At 44.9% G+C, this 21,952-nt stretch overlaps 1 protein-coding gene and 2 long non-coding RNA genes across 3 annotated transcripts in view; 1 reads left to right on the top strand and 2 right to left on the bottom strand.

The window, feature by feature from the left end:
• LOC307217238 overlaps positions 1-21,952 on the bottom strand; it is a 98,893-nt gene that overhangs the window by 22,141 nt on the left and 54,800 nt on the right. The window lies entirely within an intron of this gene.
• On the bottom strand, positions 219-21,372 carry LOC307217143 (ovocalyxin-32-like). Its single transcript, XM_079978289.1, has 6 exons — positions 21,096-21,372; positions 7,324-7,386; positions 4,359-4,515; positions 2,734-2,861; positions 1,654-1,719; positions 219-823 (listed from the first exon to the last, which is right to left on the bottom strand). The coding sequence occupies exons 1-6, from the start codon at positions 21,336-21,338 to the stop codon at positions 659-661; spliced, it is 822 nt and encodes a 273-aa protein (XP_079834415.1). The 5' UTR covers positions 21,339-21,372; the 3' UTR covers positions 219-658.
• On the top strand, positions 11,498-17,238 carry LOC307217269. The gene is made up of 3 exons (XR_013839509.1): positions 11,498-11,896; positions 12,155-13,268; positions 13,657-17,238. It is a non-coding gene; the product is annotated as an uncharacterized lncRNA (long non-coding RNA).

The following is a 21,952-nucleotide window of genomic DNA, read 5'->3' on the forward strand; positions in this document are numbered from 1 at the left end:
TATATTTCCAGCTAAAACTGAAGTAGATAATTACAAGATTGCTGGAGGCAGGTCAGTCTTTAGTAGCAAATTTATCATGTGTTTCAGAAAGTGTCCCATGAAAAGCAGTTCATAATTTTAATCAGTTTTCACTTTCCCTGCATATTCAGTATCTTCTCCCTGCTACACAGAATAATTTTGAAATTGACCAACTCATGTAAAATAAGACAGCATACACGTACCGGTATTCATTTTATTGGAGATGTTAAAAGTTAGCATCAACTGTTTTATTTTTAAAACTTAAAATATTTTATCAAATATTTATTTAAAATGGCAGTTTTAAGAAACTTAAAAGACATTTGTTTATATATTAAATTTGTCTCATACAAAGTTACCTCCTACCAGAAACTTGGTGACAAATCAGTAGTTTTTACATATATTCTTTTCTTTTAAAAAAAGTTTTCAGAAGTTTTAGCAAAAATATTTTTTTCTTTTCAGAAATTACAAAGAAAAGAGGATATTTATGGTAGCTCAGAAGTGACTAGTGCAAAGCTTTGAAATATGCGGTAATGATTTATATAGAAGAATCACAACAGTGGTTTTGGAATATTAATGGAAGGTCATCTACACCTTCGCAAAAAAAATGTTTACAGCTTTATAATGCAGGCATTCTTCCTACTTAAAAATTATTTTCATCATATTGAAGTATGACCCCATTAGCAGATCCCTCTTCCACCCCAGAACCATCTGCAGATTCTGAAGAGTCGTCCTCTGAAGAGCAGTCATATTTCACTCGTGCCGTCAAGCCAGGTCTCCAGGCAACACGCACATGGCAGGAAAGGTTCTAGAGAAGCAGACAAAAGTATTTATCAGTATTTATGTAGCACTGTTGAGTGCTTAAATGCCCAATTCTACACTTAAATACTCTGAAGTCTTATATTCATTTATTTACTAAAAGGCGAAAGATTTATACGATCTGAGGAGAAGCCGGAGTATTTACTTAGATCCCACCTTTTCCCCCAGACAGACAAAATAGAAAAAAAACCCCAGTAATTAAAAAGCAATTAAATAGTAATGGAATTAAAACTAACTATTCAAGCATTCAGATAATGGGCCATAAACATTTCATGGCACAAACTCTTTCGTTAAAAGCAGCCAATTCCTCGAAGCCTGTTGGCACAATAAAAGTCTTCACCTGCCAGTGGAAGGACTAGCTTCTTTTAAGCAGAAGTCCCAAAATCTGGGAGCAGCCACTGAGAAGGCCCTCTCCCACCAAGCCTGCCACTTATAAGTCCCGTTAAGTTTAGTGGAGATTATTCCCAGGTGAAAGGGTACAGGGTTGCAGTTTAAGATGATCATAGACACAGTCCCATTGAACACAAATAAGACTTGCTTCCAAGTAGATAAATAAGCCTGCTTACTAGGGAGCAAACCCTGTTGAATTTAGGGGGACTGCTGAATAAACACATAGGATACTGAAGCTTTTTATTCTGTTTTACTGAGCCTGAGAGAGAACAACTTGACAGACCACATAGTGAATTCATGGCTGATACACCCTAATTTCAGCTCAGTTTCTTAGCCACTTACTATGATATTTTTCAAAGTAGATGATTGCTGCACAGTCACACTTATTACATGAGTGAGATGCAATCTTAAGTATTGTAGTATTCTTACCTCTGAGGAATCATTTGTCAGCTGAGCGGTGTAGTCAACTTCAAAGAAATTAATGTATTTTCTTACCTGGAAGAAGAAGATGGTCATTCAAAAATTCCACTTAGAAAATGCAGTGATTTGCATTCAGTGAAATATGAAAGAAACTGTTATTTGATCCAGGGATGGTGGGGGCGGCTCTATGCAATTTTGTGTTTCACGTTACATCAGCAAAAACTACCTGTTTTTATTCCAAGTGCAGTCAAGAAGTACCATAGCATTTCTGGTATACACAACAAAGCTTCCTTAGGACATCCACACACCCCTCCACTGCTTTTGCAACTAGCTTGAAGCTACTGTTGTTTATCATTGCTTATTGCACTAAAGCTGTGCCCGATCTTGGAACTTACCGTATTTTTCGCTCTATAAGATGCACTTTTCCCCTCCTGAAAAGTAAGGGGAAATGTGTGTGCGTCTTATGGAGCAAGTGCAGATGAGAGGCTCTGCTCAGCGCTCCCTTTAAAGAGCCGTGTGGAGCGTGTGTGTGGCTCTCTTTAAAGGGAGCGCGGCTCTTGGGGAGTCTTCCTCCCGCTGCCTGGGAGAGGCTGCGCGTGGCTATCTCACAAGCCAGAACAGCAAGATCTGGCTTCTGGGATTCAGAATATTTTTTTTTTTGTTTTCCTCCTCCAAAAACTAGGTGTGTCTTATGGTCTGGTGTGGAAAAAATACGGTTCTTGATAGCATCACATTTGTGTTGTTTGCATTTGATGGCAGAGAAAAGTGAGTCACCCTTTTTTTTAATTAAAAAAAAAAGCCCTACTGATTTTAAGCTTAAAACATACTTACCAGGGAGTAAGCACCACTCGACTGCGTCCAGCCAGTCCATCACACACACACACACACCTCATCCTCTGTACAAAGGCAACACCAAGACTAAAGAGGCTGACAGGCGCCGCACCCCTTAGACTGGCTGTAAGTAAGGAGGCAGACAGATGGAAGGTTGTCCGAGGGCAGAATGAGCTTTGCCCCCACTGCTGCTGAGGCCTGCAAAATCTGCTGCACAAGGCCCGTTTTCCCCTTGTGCAGGTGTAGAATTTCACCTACCCACGGCTTCAAATTCATCACTTGTGTCACAGTGTAACTTCTGTGTTCAGATGATTTCTCCCATGAGATGTAACTGTTTCCAATGGTGGCCAAATTCTGCAGAAAATCCTGAGGGGGCTTGTTGCCACCTGCAGACAGAAAAATAGTGGGGGTTTTGTGTGTGTATTTTAAGGAAAAAGGATATTGAGATTCTTTTATGACAAGCAGACTGAGGCTCTCCTGGAGTCCTGTGACGGATGCTCAGGGCCTAGTTGCACATGAGGCAAGCTTCCCCCCACCCCATGGGAATTTTAAGAACTAGGGTGAGAATAGTTGCCAATGTTAAGAATGGCAGAGCTGGCCTGATCATGCTTCCATTTCTTGGAAAACAAAAATCCATTTATCTCGGGTAAACTTTGGAAAAACAGATTATGTGAGTTTTTGCCTCACTTCGGCTTCAGTGGGGGGAAGCTGGCTGCAGAAATCACCAATTTGACTACTATAGCTCAGTGGCAGAGCATTGAGAAGATCCCCAATTCAATTCCTGGCATATCCAGGTAGGGACGGGACAGATCCACTCTGGGCGGCTTCCAACAAAGATTAAAAATACATTAAAATGTCACACATTAAAAACTTCCCTGAACAGGGCTGCCTTCAGATGTCTTCTAAATGTTAGGTAGTTGTTTTTCTCTTTGACATCTGGTGGGAGGGCATTCCACAGGGCGGGTGCCACTACCAAGAAGCCCTCTGCCTGGTTCCCTGTAGCTTTGCTTCTCGCAGCGAGGGAACTGCCAGAAGGCCCTTGGCGCTGGACCTCAGTGTCTGGGCAGAACGATGGGGGTGGAGATGCTCCTTCTGGTATACTGGGCCGAGGCCATTTAGGGCTTTAAAGGTCAACACCAACACTTTAAATTATGCTCGGAAACATACTGGGAGCCAATGTAGGTCTTTCAAGACCGGTGTTATGTGGCAACTTTAAGAGTTCTTGAATTCTGCTAACACATTTCTCCCCCACCATGCCTTTTCCCAAATGTCAGGAGCTGATTTGCAACCCCTCCCTTTAAAAAAGCTTTGGGTGTGGGAGAGGTGAAGGATGAACTTTTATTCAAATGAACATATATGTGCCACTTAGAAAGGAAAGAAAGAGACAGACAGACTGCTTCACGAACTCATAATCATCTTGCCAATATGCATGTCTGTCGTGCAAGCTGTGAACCTGAGGGAATGCCAGAGGTGAAGGACCTGCTGCGACTGCTCTTAACATCCTGCTTTTCCACCCACAAAGACGCTTTGGCCAAGCACTGTGCTGGGCTGAAAGGAAGGAAATGGTTCCTCCTTGTGTGCAAATTACATAGAGGGACTGAGTTCCTTATTCATTGGGAACTCAAAAGGATTAAGCCTCAGCAACTTGGCTACCCTTCTGCCTTCTCCCACAGTCAGAAAAAGGGGAAATAGCTACTGATTACTAAAGAAGAAAGCCCTCGTGTTACTGGACTTGCAAACCACAGGCAGCTGTAACAAGTGCAGGATCATGGCATTCACACTAGTTTTCCTGGCATCTCTTATCAGTCTAGGTTCATGCAACATTGATTAATTTTGCTAACTGGAATGAGAGGTACCAGAAAGATCATTTGCAAGAGATATACCTCTGATGCTGTGGAACAAGGCGACGTCCTGTAGCATATTCTGTGGAAGATGGGCTAGGCCCTCTGGGTCTTTGCTGTGTGGGCACACAATATCAACCTTCGGTTTAGGCTTTTCTCTCTGGTACCGAACAGTTGCAAGGCATGAGCCTAGATTTTGCTTAGGGGGGAAAACCAAAATACAAAACGATGCTATTTACTTCCAATTGAAAGGCTTTTACATTCCCACATGCCTGGTCCAGAGAACCCACTAGTGAGTCCAAGAAGCACATTCTGAGAATAAGTGCTGTACAAGCAAATAATTTCTGGAGGCAAAAAGTAGGCTGGGTGTGTGTGCTGGGTCAGAAAACAGTAAGTGGGGGACATATTAACCCATCTTCCACATGCCAGAATGTCAATCTGGACCCCTAGTCTAAGGGCTTATCTCCCTCTCCCTCAAAAGCACATGTGAAACAATCACTTGGTAAATATCTAATTTAAGCTTGCAATCCTAGAGAACCCATGACCAGTCCATGTGGACTACTGATCTTCAAATGGGTCACAACAGCAGCACGCCTACCATACAGATATATGGTTAAAAAGAAGTGTATTAAGAAGGATATTGTTAAGCTGGAACACGTTCAGAGGAGGAGGACCAAGCCTTATGAGGAACAGTTTAGGGAATTGGGTATGTTTAGCCTGGCAAAGAGAAGACCGAGAGCAATCTTCAACTATCTATTACATGGATGATAAAGCAAGCTTGTTTTCTGCTGCTCCAGACCTGAACCAATGGATTCAAATTACAATAAAGGAGATCCCGACTAATTAGGAAGAACTTGGTGGTGAGAGATGTTTGACAGTAGAACAGACTCCCTGGGGAGGTTCTGGACTCCCCTTCCTTTGAGGTTTTTAAGCAGCGGTTGGCTGGCCATCTGTCAGGGATTACTCATCTGTGATTCCTGCACAGCACTAGATATGACCCTTGAGGTCCCTTCCAACCTTACAATTTTATCCCAAACTGCATTTGAGGACTAAGGGTGGGCCCTTGGAGTGAAAAGATTGTAGACAATGCTGAGTTAGATGAACCAATGATATCGGGCAGCTTCATGTGCACTTTTATTTGTTGTTTAGTCGTTTAGTCATGTCTGACTCTTCGTGACCCCATGGACCAGAGCATGCCAGGCACTCCTGTCTTCCACTGCCTCCCGCAGCTTGGTCAAACTCATGTTGGTAGCTTCGAGAACACTGTCCAACCATCTCGTCCTCTGTCATCCCCTTCTCCTCGTACCCTCCATCTTTCCCAGCATCAGGGTCTTTTCCAGGGAGTCTTCTCTTCTCATGAGGTGACCAAAGTATTGGAGCCTCAGCTTCAGCATCTGTCCTTCCACTGAGCACTCCGGGCTGATTTCCTTCAGAATAAATTGATCTTCTTGCAGTCCATGGGACTCTCAAGAGTCTCCTCCAGCACCATAATTCAAAAGCATCAGTTCTTTGGCAATCAGCCTTTTTTATGGTCCAGCTCTCACTTCCATACATCACTACTGGGAAAACCATGGCTTTAACTATACAGACCTTTGTTGGCAACGTGATGTCTCTGCTTTTTAAGATGCTGTCTAGGTTTGCCATTGCTTTTCTCCCAAGAAGCAGGCGTCTTTTAATTTCATGACTGCTGTCACCATCTGCAGTGATCATGGAGCCCAAGAAAGTAAAATCTCTCACTGCCTCCATTTCTTCCCCTTCTATTTGCCAGGAGGTGATGGGCCCAGTGGCGATGATCTTCGTTTTTTGGATGTTGAGCTTCAGACCATATTTTGCGCTCTCCTCAATTCCTCCTCACTTCTTGCCATGTGCGCTTTTAAGGACATCACAAATCTGGGGTGCTGCCTTTCTTACATCCACACATGACCAGAGAAGTTGCACTTACTGAATTGCAGACACATGACACCTGCCCCCCAAAATCTGGGACGAGAGATGGAGTCTCGCCTCTTTGCAGAATGTGGGAGGAAGATGCAGGAGGTGTGTTGTTGTGAAGAAGCACCAGGCACTCTGTGCTTGGGTAGAAGTATTGGGGGTGGGGGTGGGGAGGAATCAGTTGAACCACCAAGGGAGTGTGTGCTATGTACTACTTGGAAGGTGTTGTTGAGCTATGACTAGTTGTGCAGACCTGCACATGTCTTCCAGCACCACAGGGCAGCAAACAAATTCTTCTAGAACAAGCACCAGTGTTGGCATGATTTATTTATATGCCACTTTTTAAGCCCCCCCCCCCCAAGTGGTGAACTTAATACATATCAATGCAAAAGTAATATACAATAAAGGTAAAAAACATAAAATGCACCAAACAATATAAAAAATGTTTGGACTTTCAATGCCAGCACCATGACAAAAACAATAGTGATAGACAATGGGTTCCCTTAGCTTAAGAACAGCATACACCATAGCTGTCAACTTTTCTCTTTTCTTGCAAGGAATCCTATTTGGAATAAGGGAATTTCCCTTTAAAAAAGGGAAACGTTGACAGCTATGGCATACACCTGCATGAGGCAGGGCAGAGGGGATGCGGGGGGTGTTTCTTGCATCTGAATTAACATTTATATCCTGTCCTTCCCCCAAAACAAACCTCTGTGATAGAAATACAACCAAAATTAAAATAAAAACATCCAAACAACAAATAAACTCAATGAAACATGTTAAACATATTTAAAAACAGCTACAACCAAGTTATACGTCTGGATAGGCCTACTTATACAGAACAATTTTCAGCAGGTGTTTAGAAGGGAAAAGGGAATCCATTATAGCCAAGGGTTGTGCAGACCCTTGTTTGCCAATAGGTCAAGCACTAAGAAGCCACGGCAGGTTTGTTGCTTTCCCTGTGGATAAGAGAAGTGACTTGGGCAGGGGCCAGTGATTATCAAAGGAAGACTCAGCAAAAACATGTCTGGGAAGTACCATATGTGAAACAAAGTTCCATTTTATTGTGCAAACTTACCCCAGATTTAGCATCTTTTGTAGCAAACTTCAGGGAGTACTTGCGCTCAACTCCTGGGATAAACTGGAAGAGAAAGAAGCAACAGTTGCACTTCACAGCATTTTTTTAAAAAGAACAACAATGAATCCAGAGGCATAAAAAAGCCACCTAGAAGCATCACATTATAATAATACTTAGCATTCAAATGATGTCCTGCTGCAGGTTCAAAGTTGGAAACTTGATTGAAAGAAATTGTTCCAATGAGCCCTTTTGTGTGGCGATTTAAATCAAACCGTCCAAACAAATGTTGTGGGGTTTGTTTTTTGTTTTTTTAAAAAAATGATAAATATGTAGCGAACTTCTCCTTAATTTATACGTTGTAAGAACTTGTCTGCGTGATCCAAAAAGAAAACTTCCTTTCTAACCCTCAGTAAAACTTCCAAAAGGTCTTTTTTGGTTTCTGCTTGCCCAAGAGAGGCTGCATTCGTATGATTACCGTATATCTTGGCTTATTACTTCAAGGTATTCACAACCATTTTGTCTTCACACACAAACCCCTTCACATGAACTGTGATTAGACCACAAAGTTTCTAATTGAACATCAGGAAGAACTGGCTGCAGTTACAGGCACAAGGGCAGAATGGGAGCTATCCAATTAATTGGCAGCTGTAGTCATCCAAGCTTCATGATGCGACTTGCCGTGTGTCTGTACAGGGCTTAATTTCCATGCATCTTCTCAGTTATTTAAAAATACCTGGTCATTTGGAAACGGTCCGGTGAACAACACTGGCCTGGTCCCTAAACTCTCGTCCAAAACAGCAGGTACATTTTCAAGCACCATTTCTGCATATCCCGAAAGGATGCAAGCTAGACAGATAAGGAAGGGTGAGGGAATTCCAAAACGGCTTGCTAGAGAGTTTAGACCTTGACAATGCACTGCTTGTTTTATAGGCTCCTCGCTAGCAAAGAAATGCACTGAGGAATCATTTTACCTCTGCAAGATTAATCTTTCAATACAGAAAAGAAGAAGCAGAAAAAAATACTGCTTCAAGAGATATCTAGCTTCAGGCATTACATCTGGCCACTGAATACTGTTCAGGTTTTAATAAATGTCACTTATTCATGGATTTGTTTAACAGCATTTCTAGCCCTAGTAGCATCACATTGCTTAGACATCCCTATCTGTAAAAACAATAGTAACATGGTGTTCTGTTAGGGCCGAAGAAAGTAACCTGAGCAATCATTATATGGCTTTTTATAAGCCAAGACCCTGGTGTAGGGTTGCCATATGTCCGGAATTTCTTGGACATATCCTGAACACTACATTTGGCAGCAATGTCCAGGCAGAAATCATCTCTCCTCTCCCCCCCACCAAAAAAGCTGTCCAGATTTTCACTGTTTGAAACATGGCAACCCTACCCTGCTGGTTCAGATACAATGCTAAGTATGGTTAAATGCGGAGTGCAGTGGTGCCTCGCAAGACGAAATTAATCTGTTCCGTGAGGCTCTTCGTATAGCGGTTTTTTCGTCTTGCGAAGCAAGCCCATTGACAGCTTAGCGGATTAGCGCTATTAGCGGTTTAGCGGCTTTTAGCGATCAGCTGATAAGCGGCTTAGCGGCTTAGGAAAAGGGGGGGAAAAGGGGGGAAACCCGCAGGAACTCGCAAGACATTTTCGTCTTGCGAAGCAAGCCCATAGGGAAATTCGTTTTGCGAAGCGCCTCCAAAACGGAAAACCCTTTCGTCTAGCGGGTTTTCCGTCTTGCAAGGCATTCGTCTTGCGGGGCACCACTGTATTGGGATGCGGGTGGCGCTGTGGGACATGGGTGGTGCTGTGGGTTAAACCACAGAGCCTAGGACTTGCCAGTCAGAAGGTCGGCAGTTTGAATCCCCGTGACGGGGTGAGCTCCTGTTGCTCGGTCCCTGCTCCTGCCAACCTAGCAGTTTGAAAGCACGTCAAAGTGCAAGTAGATAAATAGGTACTGCTCCGGCAGGAAGGTAAACAGCATTTCTGTGCACTGCTCTGGTTCACCAGAAGCGGCTTAGTCCTGCTGGCCACATGACCCGGAAGCTGTATGCCGGCTCCCTCAGCCAATAAAGCGAGATGAGCACCGCAACCCCAGAGTTGGCCACGACTGGACCTAATGGTCAGGGGTCCCTTTACCTCTTTATGGTTAAACGCAGAGGCAGTTTTAGGGTAGCACGACTAGTATGGCTGCACTGGGCACTGCTTTGCAGGGGGCACCAAAATAATGCTCTAGAACAGAGTGCAAGAGGCAGCAATGGGGGGAGGATTTTAGTGTCGCACGGGGCGCTGCTGAAATTTGAGAGCTCAATGTTAGCACCATGTGAGTCTCTGGCTTGCATACTCCTCCTCTAGCACCGCTAGGAGAAGGCAATCAGAAGCCTTCCTTTCCATTTCCAACCAACCATAGTTTGTCGGTGCATGCAGTGGTATAGTGGCAAATTCAGAGGTTCAGGGTCCTTTCCTGATAGTCACAGCCATGTCTCTCTCTAAAGTTACCAGAAGTAAGCCTAAAACTTAACTTTGTTTATTTTAGTTAGAACAGGATGTTTAAACCTGCTGTGGTAAAACATAGTCAGCAGTCTTGATCAAATTTAGTGATAGGCTGATCATCAGAGAGATAAAAATTCGTTCTAATAAAATCCTTTATAGAGCTGAAGATCAGTGTAAGTAAAAAAGGACTATTGCTTTTTAAAGTGAATGCCTTGTGGTTATACACAGCATTTTGCTTGTGATAAAATACAAGGCAAAAACACATCTAAATAGTTAAAACAAAAACAACAAAACAATAAACGCACCACCACCTCAAAGACACTTAAAAGGTTGTAGAATATTAACCAGTCAAAAGGCCTGGTTGAAGAGGAACATTCTATAAACAATATTATCCACCAAAGTCCAGCCTCCTTTCAAAATTTAGAATATCAAGTCATACAGGAAGACAGACAAGTTTATGTATTATACACAGGTGTTTGCCAGTTTCAAAAGATGTGTGCTGTTTAAAAACTTCTTTTGTCAGTCTGTTACTAACAGCACATTATCCTCTGAGTGATAATGTATTGCTCATCCCTCAGTGATGATCCTGATTCAGAAGCAAACCCCTACAACTGCATTACTATGTCTGACATTTTACATCAACAAGCAGGCCACCTCTGGGTCAAACGAGACCCGACAAAGGAAATGGAAACGTGCGGCTCTCTCTATGTTCTCATTAAAATGCCGTAAATAACAACTGCTTTGGTAATGGGTGGAAAGTGAAACCCACCAACTTTAGGACCACAGGGCTGCTTTCAAATTTTGTCATACTCAAAGCAGACCCAATGAAATCAGTGAATTTAATAGGAGCTATTTGCTGCTTCATGGGACGCAGGTGGCGCTGTGGGTTAAAGCCTCAGCGCCTAGGACTTGCCGATCGAAAGGTCGGCAGTTCGAATCCCTGCGGCGGGGTGCGCTCCCGCTGCTCGGTCCCAGCGCCTGCCAACCTAGCAGTTCGAAAGCACCTCCGGGTGCAAGTAGATAAATAGGGACCGCTTACCAGCGGGAAGGTAAACGGCGTTTCCGTGTGCGGCTCTGGCTCGCCAGAGCAGCGATGTCACGCTGGCCACGTGACCCGGAAGTGTCTCCGGACAGCGCTGGCCCTTGGCCTCTTAAGTGAGATGGGCGCACAACCCCAGAGTCTGTCAAGACTGGCCCGTACGGGCAGGGGTACCTTTACCTTTACCTATTTGCTGCTTCGGGGGACGCAGGTGGCGCTGTGGGTTAAAGCCTCAGCGCCTAGGACTTGCCGATCGAAAGGTCGGCGGTTCGAATCCCTGCGGCGGGGTGCGCTCCCGCTGCTCGGTCCCAGCGCCTGCCAACCTAGCAGTTCGAAAGCACCTCCGGGTGCAAGTAGATAAATAGGGACCGCTTACCAGCGGGAAGGTAAACGGCGTTTCCGTGTGCGGCTCTGGTTCTGGCCAGAGCAGTGATGTCACGCTGGCCACGTGACCCGGAAGTGTCTCCGGACAGCGCTGGCCCCTGGCCTCTTAAGTGAGATGGGCGCACAACCCCAGAGTCTGTCAAGACTGGCCCGTACGGGCAGGGGTACCTTTACCTTTACCTATTTGCTGCTTCATAATAAATGATGGAAGCTAAGCATATCTTTTACAAGCCAGCCCTTGTAAGGTACTGCCACATTAAAAAATACTCTCCCTAAAGCAAGTTCCAGGAAATTAGCTTGTAAGAGCAGGATTGAGGTTGACGTTTGGGGAACTTGCTTTAAGGGACATTTTGTGTGTGGGGTTTTTTTGGGGGGGTGAAAGTGGCAGGGCAGTCCCCCCCAAAATGCCCCTCTCTTCAATACCTTCTTATATGGTAACCCTAGATACATTTGCATGGGAGGAATTCCCTTTGCACCCAGTAGGGCTTTTTTCTGAATAGGAATGCCTAAGGCCGAGTTGTTAGTTGTGTTAGTCAATAAGGCCCACCATTTATTTAACGGGACTTATTGCCTAATAAGTGTGTTATAGGATTGCAGCCTAAGTCAACTGAAATCAATGAAGTTTGCTTAAGACTTGTGTTGAATAATGCCCTAGGTTAGGGGTCAGCAACCTTTTTCAACCGTGGGCTGGCCCACTGTCCCTCAGACCATGTGGTGGGCCAGACTATATTTTGGGGGGAAAATTGAACAAATTCCTATGCCCCACAAATAACCCAGAGATGCATTTTAAATAAAAACACACATTCTACTCATGTAAAAACATGGTGATCCCCAGACCGTCCGTAGACTGGATTGAGAATGCAACTGGGCTGCATCCGGCCCCTGGGCCTTAGGTTGCCTACCCCTGCCCTAGGTGTAGAACAGGAATTGGTAAAAGTCAGATTCAAAGCAGGGAGTTGAGGGCGGGGAGTTAAAAGATGGCCAAATTCTGTTCCGGATCAGATTCCTATCTTTTAGATAGCTGCTTACTAAGGGAAAATTTGGCAAGCCCAACTTCTAATATTACTGTGCTATGCTCTGCATCGGAGCACTCAAGGAATGGGCGCTCTGTCCAAGAGGAGATCTGGCAGCTGGAAAGAAACAATAATGAATTTCACCACTGCAAAGCAAGCTGGATATCTGGGAAGTGAAGGAATCCCCATAATGAATCGTCTCCTTTTATATTTAAAAGCTATATCAAGGTTTTTACTGGGAGGGAAACTCAAAACATCCAAAAGGGAATAGTTTTCAAGATTGTTCCAGCATGAGAGAAAGAGATCGGTAATGGAGTCTACTGAGATGGATTTCGCACGGCTTTTTTCCATACAACCCAATGATGGTTGTGCAAAACCTCCACACAGCCAGTTGCCACTTCCTTTGTTTGCTGTTGGGTTAAGAGTTGTATACGATAAGATTGTGGGCACAAAACTAGGGCATTGCTTAGATCAGAATGGTATCGTTGACAGTGTATTGGATCTGGACTGATGAGACTTGGGTTCAAGCTCAGTGATAAACTTATTTGTGTGATGTGGAGCAAGTCACACTCTTGAGTTATGAGGCTAATGTTAGAGCAACATGTCGGGTGAGCGAAATGTAGGTAAAATTGGGGGGGGGGCAGAGCTGTTTAGGGGAAGGGCAAGAGTTTAAAAAATGGTGGTGGAGGGATAAAGCGATTTACCATGGCCACAATGACATCCATGCTTGCAATACTCCCGCAGCAACATGCAGAAAATGGTGTCGACAAGCACTTGCAGGCTTGAGGTTGCAACCCAGAGGGATCACATTGTAGAAAGATACTTCCTTCCATTGGGTATGTGAGCTGCGGGAACATTGTCTGAACCAAATGCAATTTCTATCAGAGGGGTTAGCTAGGTTGGTCTGTTGCATTAAAAAAAAAAGAAAAGTAGCCAAAAGCCTTGTGGCACGTTGAGGGCTTAACAGATTTATTGCAGCATAAACTTGCTGATGCGAAAGTGAACACCCCTTAGGTTACAGGCTAGTAAAGGTAAAGGTACCCCTGCCCGTAAGGGCCAGTCTTGCCAGACTCTGGGGTTGGTGCGCCCATCTCACTCAAGAGGCCGGGGGCCAGCGCTGTCCGGAGACACTTCCGGGTCACGTGGCCAGCATGACATCGCTGCTCTGGCCAGAGCCAAAGCCAGAGCCAGAGCCGCACACGGAAACGCCGTTTACCTTCCCGCTGGTAAGCGGTCCCTATTTATCTACTTGCACCCGGGGGTGCTTTCGAACTGCTAGGTTGGCAGGCGCTGGGACCGAACGACGGGAGCGCATCCCGCCGCAGGGATTCGAACTGCCGACCTTTCGATCGGCAAGCCCTAGGCGCTGAGGCTTTTACCCACAGCGCCACCTGCGTCCCAGGTTACAGGCTAGAAACTGCCAAATTCTAACTCCAACGAGGGCCATGCCTGTAAAAAGGATATGGTAGGTGGGCATAGGTTGGCAAGGTGTATGGGCAATCTTTTGTAGAAGATAATTGTAATTTCGAGGAGCTAGTGGTCTAGCGTGGTTATCTCTTCCTGACTCTGTTTACTTCCCCTCTATCTCTTGTTCTGTTCTTTGATGGCTGAGAACAGCCTTTAATTTGTTGGAAAGAAGTGATAATGCAGGGTACCTTCTGACCTTCTTTGATGGTAGACTTTGTTTGGAGGAATGTGCAGTATTGGAAGGGGGGGCTAGCGAAATAATAATCTGCACTAGCTAGTAGAGCAAGGCACATAGGCTAACAAGTTAGCTATCTACAAATCAGATGCATTTTGGGCATAGTTCTCAGAAGCAGCTCATGCATGAACTGATGGCCAGTGGGTCGTGCAAATGAAGGCTACTTGGGGTCACTTCGCCACTTCTTGAAGGCTTCCCAGTGACAGATCGAAGTCCTTGCTTGGTAATGTATACAATGCTTGCTGTTTAGAATAAGATCTTTAATCTTCTCACTCCCTTGTGTTTGTATTGCTTCTGAATCTCATTAAAAGAACCTCCTTGTATTTAGCAAGCCACAAGGTGACATCTACCATGCCAAGCAAGTATATATGGAGTCCCTGGAACTGGCAAGTATTTATGCCAAGCTGGAATCAAAGAGGTAGAGTGTTCTGAATAGGTTTTTGAGCACATGAAATTGTGCTGCGCCTTCCCCACCGCCGCTGCCACCACCACCTGCCCTGCTCCCAAAGCAGTAGGTCTTTCCATTGAAGAATAGCTTCAGATCAAACTTCCTCCAAAGAAACACACTTTTGATGAAGTCCAAAGGCAGGAAATGTTAACAAACACCCTCCTTCAATCCTGGCCAGACAGCTGGTTTGTTTTGTAAAACATTACAAAGAATGCTTACTCTTGTCTTTTTCTACCCAGCGAATACCTCTGAAATACAACAGAGGGTGGGGAGGAGAGAAAACATTGCCCCAGGCTTTTTGCTGCCTGCTTAAGGATATTTCTTCAGATTTTCAAAGGGACAGAATGGAATACAAGATTTATTATTCAAGTGGAGATTAGAGCCAGCAGCAGATCTTAGGAGAGCTTTGGTCTTAACCCACTTGGACTAGGTTTGCAGGGGGCTCTTTGAGATCTTCACAAGTGAGGCTGAATATGTTTATCCTCTGCTGTATACAGCCTCATCAGCACTTGGCTGTGCCAGAGATCCAAACAACAAGCCCGGTTTTTCATTAGCATGCTTGGATAGCACAACATACTCCTGGCTTTACAATTTTATTCATTAGCAAACATTGCCTGTTTGGATAACATAATTTTTTTTTTTTAAATGTGTGAATGGCTTTCATCACAAATTCACATTCTCTTTGCTGCTGACAACTGAGCCTTTGTATGGTTTTGAGTGGGTGGGGTGGATGTAGACTGTATGCAAAGACCCTTCTAACTCCTGGATCCAGCAAGTGTTAAAATATAGGCCAGGCTAGTTTCCTGTGGCGATAGCCTGGGAGATGGGCCATTCCCTTAAGAAAGGAAGGAGTCTCTGTGTGAGACGGCAGATGGGTGGGATCACCTTCCCAGCTAATGGTTAGTTAGAAAGAGAGTTTGGAAGTGATGTGATCTAGAAGGAAAGCAGCAAGCTAGAGAGAGTCAGATCAGAGTTCGAGAGCAATGATTGGTTTCTGTTTGAATCAAAGGCTGTGGCTATGGAAGATCTTGTGTGAACCTCTCCATCATAGGCTCAGGTTGTGTGTGTGTGTGTGTATGCTTAAATAAACCATATATCATAAAGACACCACAGTCTCTGCTGTGCCTCAAACCTGAAACCCCTGGAAACTCAAACCACTTTGATATTGGCACACAAGATCCTAAATTGAAAGTTCATTTAGGAAACATTGGCAAAGTGGCTACTCTCTCTTTGTGCCAAAAGTAAATAAATTACTGTTAACATTCTGAAACAGCTGTATCTCATTGTGTGAGCATGGCTGTAAAATGTCAAATTAATATGCCTCTCATTATACAAGAAAACTCAGAGACATCCAATGGGAAGGAAATGCAAGACATATGAAAAGAGAGAATTTTACAAAGGAATTAATTAATGTATGAAATTCACTGCCACAAGATGTCGCAACGGACTTTAAAATATGATTAGGCTATCACTGCCTTGTGGGCTTCCCATAGACATCTGACTGGATACTAAGGGGGAAAGATACTGGTCTAGACAGGCCTCTGGCCTGACTCAGTCGGGACTATTCAATCACAAATGTACAAGGCAGTGCAAGAAGGAACCAATCACATTAAACCGATCCAGTTTTGCTTGGAAAAAGCCATTAGCCAATTTTGAATTATGGTTTTGTGCTAAACCCTGCCGTTCATATATGATCCAAAGTCATAACAATACCATTTTAATGCCATTATAACTGGGAGATGTTAGAACAATCAACAGCATCTCAAAATTTGTGACAAATGGCAGAGGTAATACCTGGTCCAATGTGTCCTTTGTGTCCCTTTCTATGATGAGGAAGTGAGAACTTTGCTTACACACTGCTGACTGGGGGCCTACCCAGATTGACTAAGGGCAGATTCACACTACAGGTTACTACAAGATTCATACTGCAATTAATTTATTCTTTAGGACAGAACGGACTGGTAACTTAACAATGGATTAAACAGTATGTGATCAGGCTTAATAACAGCCCCCAATATGTGGCTCTTCTGGAATTTGTGATGGATGCGATTCACCTGCAAAACTGCCCCTTAAGAACCACTCATCAGGGTTTAAAGGGAGCACAGCAGCAGCCCAGTGTCATAAGTCAGAAAAGCTGGGCACTGCGGGGTGGGGAAATCTTCCTATTGATAGACCCTGCCCTGGTACCAGAATTGTTTGCTGCTGAAGGCACTTAACAGACACACCTAAAGAGACCTGGAAGCCTTGAAGAAGGAAGTCCACCCACCCAGTAAAGTAGTTCCATCTGGCTGCTTGTAACCACTTCTGCATTTGATGGGGAGGGGGCACTTCTGCTGAGGTTCACACCTCCAATTGTCCCTTGGGGGAAGCTGCAAGCACCAGCCCTATTCCAGCCTCTTACCTCTTTTTTTTATGAGTGTGGCTGTGTTCTGAGGGTTCTGGGGTTTTGTCAAACTAATTTTTGCCTCCTCATCGTTGACAAGAAGAGAGTGGAGGATGAGAGTCACTTCCTTTTTCTTTCATCTCTTATCTGCAAAAGCCAAGGTATGACTCATGGTGCTAGGGCAGTGTCTTCCTCCGAAGACTCTCTCTTTTCGTCTTTTATTTCAGATTAGACTGGGGGGGTTGATCTTTTGGGGGAGCGTAGGTGGTAGCCATGGGTTCTTTGGGAGTAGGATAACATCAGTTTGTCCATTGTCTGTTGGCCTAGGTATAACTTTTCTTAGAATCAAAGTTGGAAGGGACCACGAGAATCACGTAGTCCAACCTCCTGCAATGCAGAAATCTTTTCACCACCCAACATGGCGCTTGAACCCACAACCCTGAGATTGTGTCTCAGGAGGGGGGCCACTAGGGGGCGCATCGGAAGATGGCTAACAATAACATCTCTCCGACCCACACGAGGTAATTTGGAGGCGATGATGGGAGTAATTAGCCTCCCTACCCCCCCCCCCAGGATGGGGGGGGGACTGCCCTTGCCTGCTGTGCCCTATACCACCCCCGAATTTGTGGGGATGGGGGCACTAGGCACAAAGCCCTCCTGTGGGATTCCGGCGCTCCTGGACGCCATCCCTGATCCGTGCCACTAGCTGCAAGAACTTCAAAAGAAACAATTTGGATGAAGGAATGCACATATCTCAAGGAAGGAGGGAGAGTAAAGACTACTAACAGAAGAGATCTCTGATAAAACAAGACAAGAATAAAACATGAGAAGATACGCCAAGATACGGTATGGCAAATGACTGATGGGGGAGGGGGGAAAACTTTCCTTTCTTTCCTTATGTGATTAAACAAGAATCCCCTCCCCTCACGAGTCAGAATTGTCGTTTTAAGGACTTAAGCTGTGGATTTAAGGCTGTGTGGAGATAAACTTTCGAACCAAAGCATGTTTTAAGAAGAGCGTGGAATGTATAAGAGCTTTGGAATGGTGCAGTTAAAAATGCCGTCGCCATATTGGGAAGTTCTGTCAGAGGACTTAAGTCTGAGAGGAGAAATAGAGAAATAGAGCTGTTTTTATATTGTGGGTGAAACTCCTCAGTGGGACTTAAGAATGACAGTTCTGTAATTAATGATGGAAAAAGCGCTGTTATCTATGAAGGTGATGATATATGGAAACCATCTCGATTTGAGGACTGGAAGAACGGAAAATTCACACAGGATTATTATTGGTGTTTATCGGCTTAAGGAGACTATCAGAAGAGATCATAAAGAAAAAAGAGAAAATATATGAACAAGATGTGATATGGAAACAGCAAGATAAGACTGGATAGAATTATGAACTCTGTTTGGACTGATTTGGATTAATTTGGACATTAACGCAGTAGCAAGAAGATGATCAGAATCCCCCTTCGGATATTGAAATATGGGCCCCCCCAACAAAATTTAAAATTCGGCTTTGTAATTTGGAATTTATGTGATGTGATTTAATTTGATTTGATTGGCTGGTTAATAAAAATTATTAAAAAAAAAAAAAAAGAGATTGTGTCTCAGGCTCTGACTGAGCTATTTTGCCTGCACTTGTAAATATATTGTACTGATTGCTTAGATTACTAGAGTTGTATTTTTTTCTGCTTAGATCTTGACATTGGCATTATGTTAATTGCTATTTTAAGGCCATGAGGGTTTTGGTGGTTGTTCTTTTGCTTAGCTGCTTTAGGCCTTCTTTAGAAGAAAAGTCAGGGTGCAAATTCTGAATAATATGTGATCTCCATCTCACAGTGTAGTATACGAACCTCAAATCTTATGGCTCCTCCACCCTAATGAGAAATGATTACAGAGTTCCAACTTCAAGCATTGTGTTTGCAAAATACGACATAATGGAAAAAGGAGGTCATCAAGATTTTCAAAATAGAAAACAAATGTTATTTGAATTAAGCAATTTTCTTGGAAAGTATTCACCGTTTGACATAATAACTTAACACTAAGGAAGCGGCTTCCACTAAGGTCTGCTAAATAAAACTGTAGCTCCTTCAGATCAAACACAGACATTGAAATATTTCACTGCCAAGGCATCCCATCTGGAGCAGCTGTGTGTAACAGAAATTTTAGGACCCTGCCCCCTTGTCTTTCTAAATTGTTCACAAGTGCCCTCTTGGAAACATTCTTCAGGAACAATGCTAAAACTTTCAGTCTAGCAGCTTCGCCAATGACTCCACAGAGTTGGGGGGACAAATTTCTGGTGAACTCATGATTCAAAATACCAATGAAAACAACAGCTGGATAGTAGGAGTCATCAGTTCTCTGGAAATGTGCAGTTTCAGACCAAGCTGTTCCCATCCTATCACAAGAACTTAAGAGTCCTGCTAGTTCAGACCAAAGTTCTATTTAATCTTTAATCCTGCCTTAAAGTCTTCTTTTTTCCTTTTTTTGAATGTAAAACATTTAATTTAAAAATGTCGACACTACAATATATGAAATAGCTATTAGAAATGCACATAGTGTATTCTATAGCTGCCAGGTTTACGTTCTTAGGAAACTGCAAGTTACACTGTGGTTAAGACTTGTGGTTTTACCCTTCTGAAAGTCCACATTATATCACAGTGATGTATGGTCAGACTTAACAGCCCCAATTGTTAAACACTTGCATCAAGTTATAACCAGTTTTATTGCAAAAAGACCCTGTACACATTTACATCAATTCTAGTACCTTACAATTTTAGCTACCCAACAAGTCATTAACATACAGAAACATGCATGAAAAGCAAGAAAGATCACCCATCCCTTCTGCATATTAGCAACTTGTCACTGTCGAGCAACAAAGCTCACATCACTGAGTTTTTATGTGAACAGTCCCTTGTATGGGAAGCTTGCAAGCAGGCTATGAGTGCAACAGTACTCTCCCCAGCTGTGTCCTGCAGCAACTAGTGTCCATTTTCAACCATGAATAAGCTTATCCCGCACCCCTTTTAAAGCCCTTCAAGGCATTGCACACACTCCCATATACTCCACAACCAGTGTACTCCCACAGCTGGTTTCAGAAGCAGTGTACACACAGCATTAGCCACAATCCATATCTCCCTGGGCATCTATCCTCTTGTTTCTTATGAAGTATTGTGTTTTGATGAGTTTTCCCCTAGGCCAGTTGGGATGGCTCACTCAGTAGAGAGTGAGACTCTTAATCTCAGGGTCAAGGGTTCAAGCCCCATGGTGGGTAGAAGATTCCTGCACTGCAAAGGGTTGGATTAGATCTCTGACATTCTAGGATTCTAACCCAAATTGAGAAAAACGAACAACCTAGCTCCATTATAAGCCATCAATGGGAATACAGTTGGCGACCATCACTACAAGCCTGCATTATGCCAGAGCATCACACAGTCACACATGTTGGCCACACTCCCAGCAGGCAGAGCAAACAAGTTGCCCTGGAGCCCAGCTGTGATGGCAAGAGTTCTTTGAACTTTCCAGCTCCAGTCTTGCGAGCTTGAGGGTCTTCCTGCTACCTTACACCAAGCAGCATTTTACTCCAAATCAAGCACAGGTGTGCATGGACAGGACCCAGTGGGCTCACCAACATGGTCAACTTCTGCGTGACAGTCAGCCTTTTCTTCAGTTTACAAGCAAATTCTAGAGTTGCCAACTTTTTTTTCTAGGGAGTCAGACAGAAGTTTAACAGGTGGAGCTTTCCCCAGAAAGGAGCTGAACACACACACACACACACACACCTGCCCACTATACATTTCTGCCACCTCAAAAGGCACAATGGCTCTACCGTGGGGCGGGGGGGGGGGACATTAACAGAGGATTTCCATAGGGGGAATCATTTCAGTCTGCTTTGCAGCAAAGCTGTCTTGTGATGCCTTAAGGACTTGACACATTTATTAAGGAGTCCGAAGCTGCTTTTGTAGAATAGAGTCCACTCCATCTGCAGAAGTCCCACAGAAGGCTCTCTTCCAGACACTGCGCGTGGATTTTGGAGAAAGCCCCTCTCATGGGTTTGGCCAGGGTGGGGGGCAGAAGCTCAGTTAAGCATTTTGTACTTATTGAATTGATTTAGGGGGGCAGCCGCCCCTCCCTGCCCACGCCCATGGGCCCCACTCCCGGTACAAATGCTTACCCCACATGTAACTTAAGCCACGCCCCCTCGAACAATTCCCCCGGCGGCGTTCCAAAGCGCCGCGCCTCTGCCCATGTGCAGAGTGCGCTTCCCTGTCCCCCTAGACCATTCGGCCCAAGGAGCCCTGCCCTGCCTTACCTTGGCGGACGCCTTCTTGACGTAGGCCAGACTCCGCAGAGAGCTGGGCGAGCTCTGCAGGTAGTTGAAGAAGTCGAGGGCCGTCTGCGCGGGCCGGCGGGCCAGCGCGGTGTAAGGGTTCAGCGACAGCCGAAAGTGCTGCTGCTGCTTCCAGAGCGCTTTCGGCGGGGCCGGGTCGCCTCCCGCGGGCCAGAACAGCGCGAGCAGCGCCGCCAAGACGAGGGTCGTCTCCGAGCGCAGCATCTTCTTCCCCGGCAGGAGGAGGCGAGCGAGTGACTGAGCCGGAGCGGCAGACCAAGTACAAATAGGGCGGGCTTCCCCTCTCCGGAAGCCGGGCCCGCCTCCTCCCCGCCGCCTGGCTCCGGCCCCAGACAGGAGGAGGCGCCCTTCGCAGCAGCGCCCACGCCCTGCGGCCTTCCGCTCGCCTCGACGGGGGCGTCGAGTAGGGCAGCCTGACCCGCGCCTCGGAGGGCTGGGGCGGATTCTCAGGAAAGGGGAAGGAGCCGAGAGACCCCTTTCCCCCCAAACGACAACATGGTTTAATGTCATCCCGCCTTTCCAGAGGAAGAGCCACCTGTTGGATTTGGTCATTTCCAATAGACATACAGTACACACTAGGAACCAGCAGCTGCTTGAAAAAGGCCTCAGTGCACCTTCCAATATTTATTTAGCTGCTTCCTTTGTTTCTTGTTCGCTTTTATATAATATAGGGAAAGGGAAAGGGACCCCTGACCATTAGGTCCAGTCGTGGCTTTATTGGTCCACTTTATTGGCCGTGGGAGCTGGCATACAGCTTCCGGGTCATGTGGCCAGCATGACTTAGCTGCTTCTGGCGAACCAGAGCAGTGCATGGAAAC

The sequence above is a fragment of the Podarcis cretensis genome (assembly GCF_951804945.1).
Source record: "Podarcis cretensis genome assembly, chromosome: 5".
Classification (NCBI taxonomy): Eukaryota; Metazoa; Chordata; class Lepidosauria; order Squamata; family Lacertidae; genus Podarcis; species Podarcis cretensis.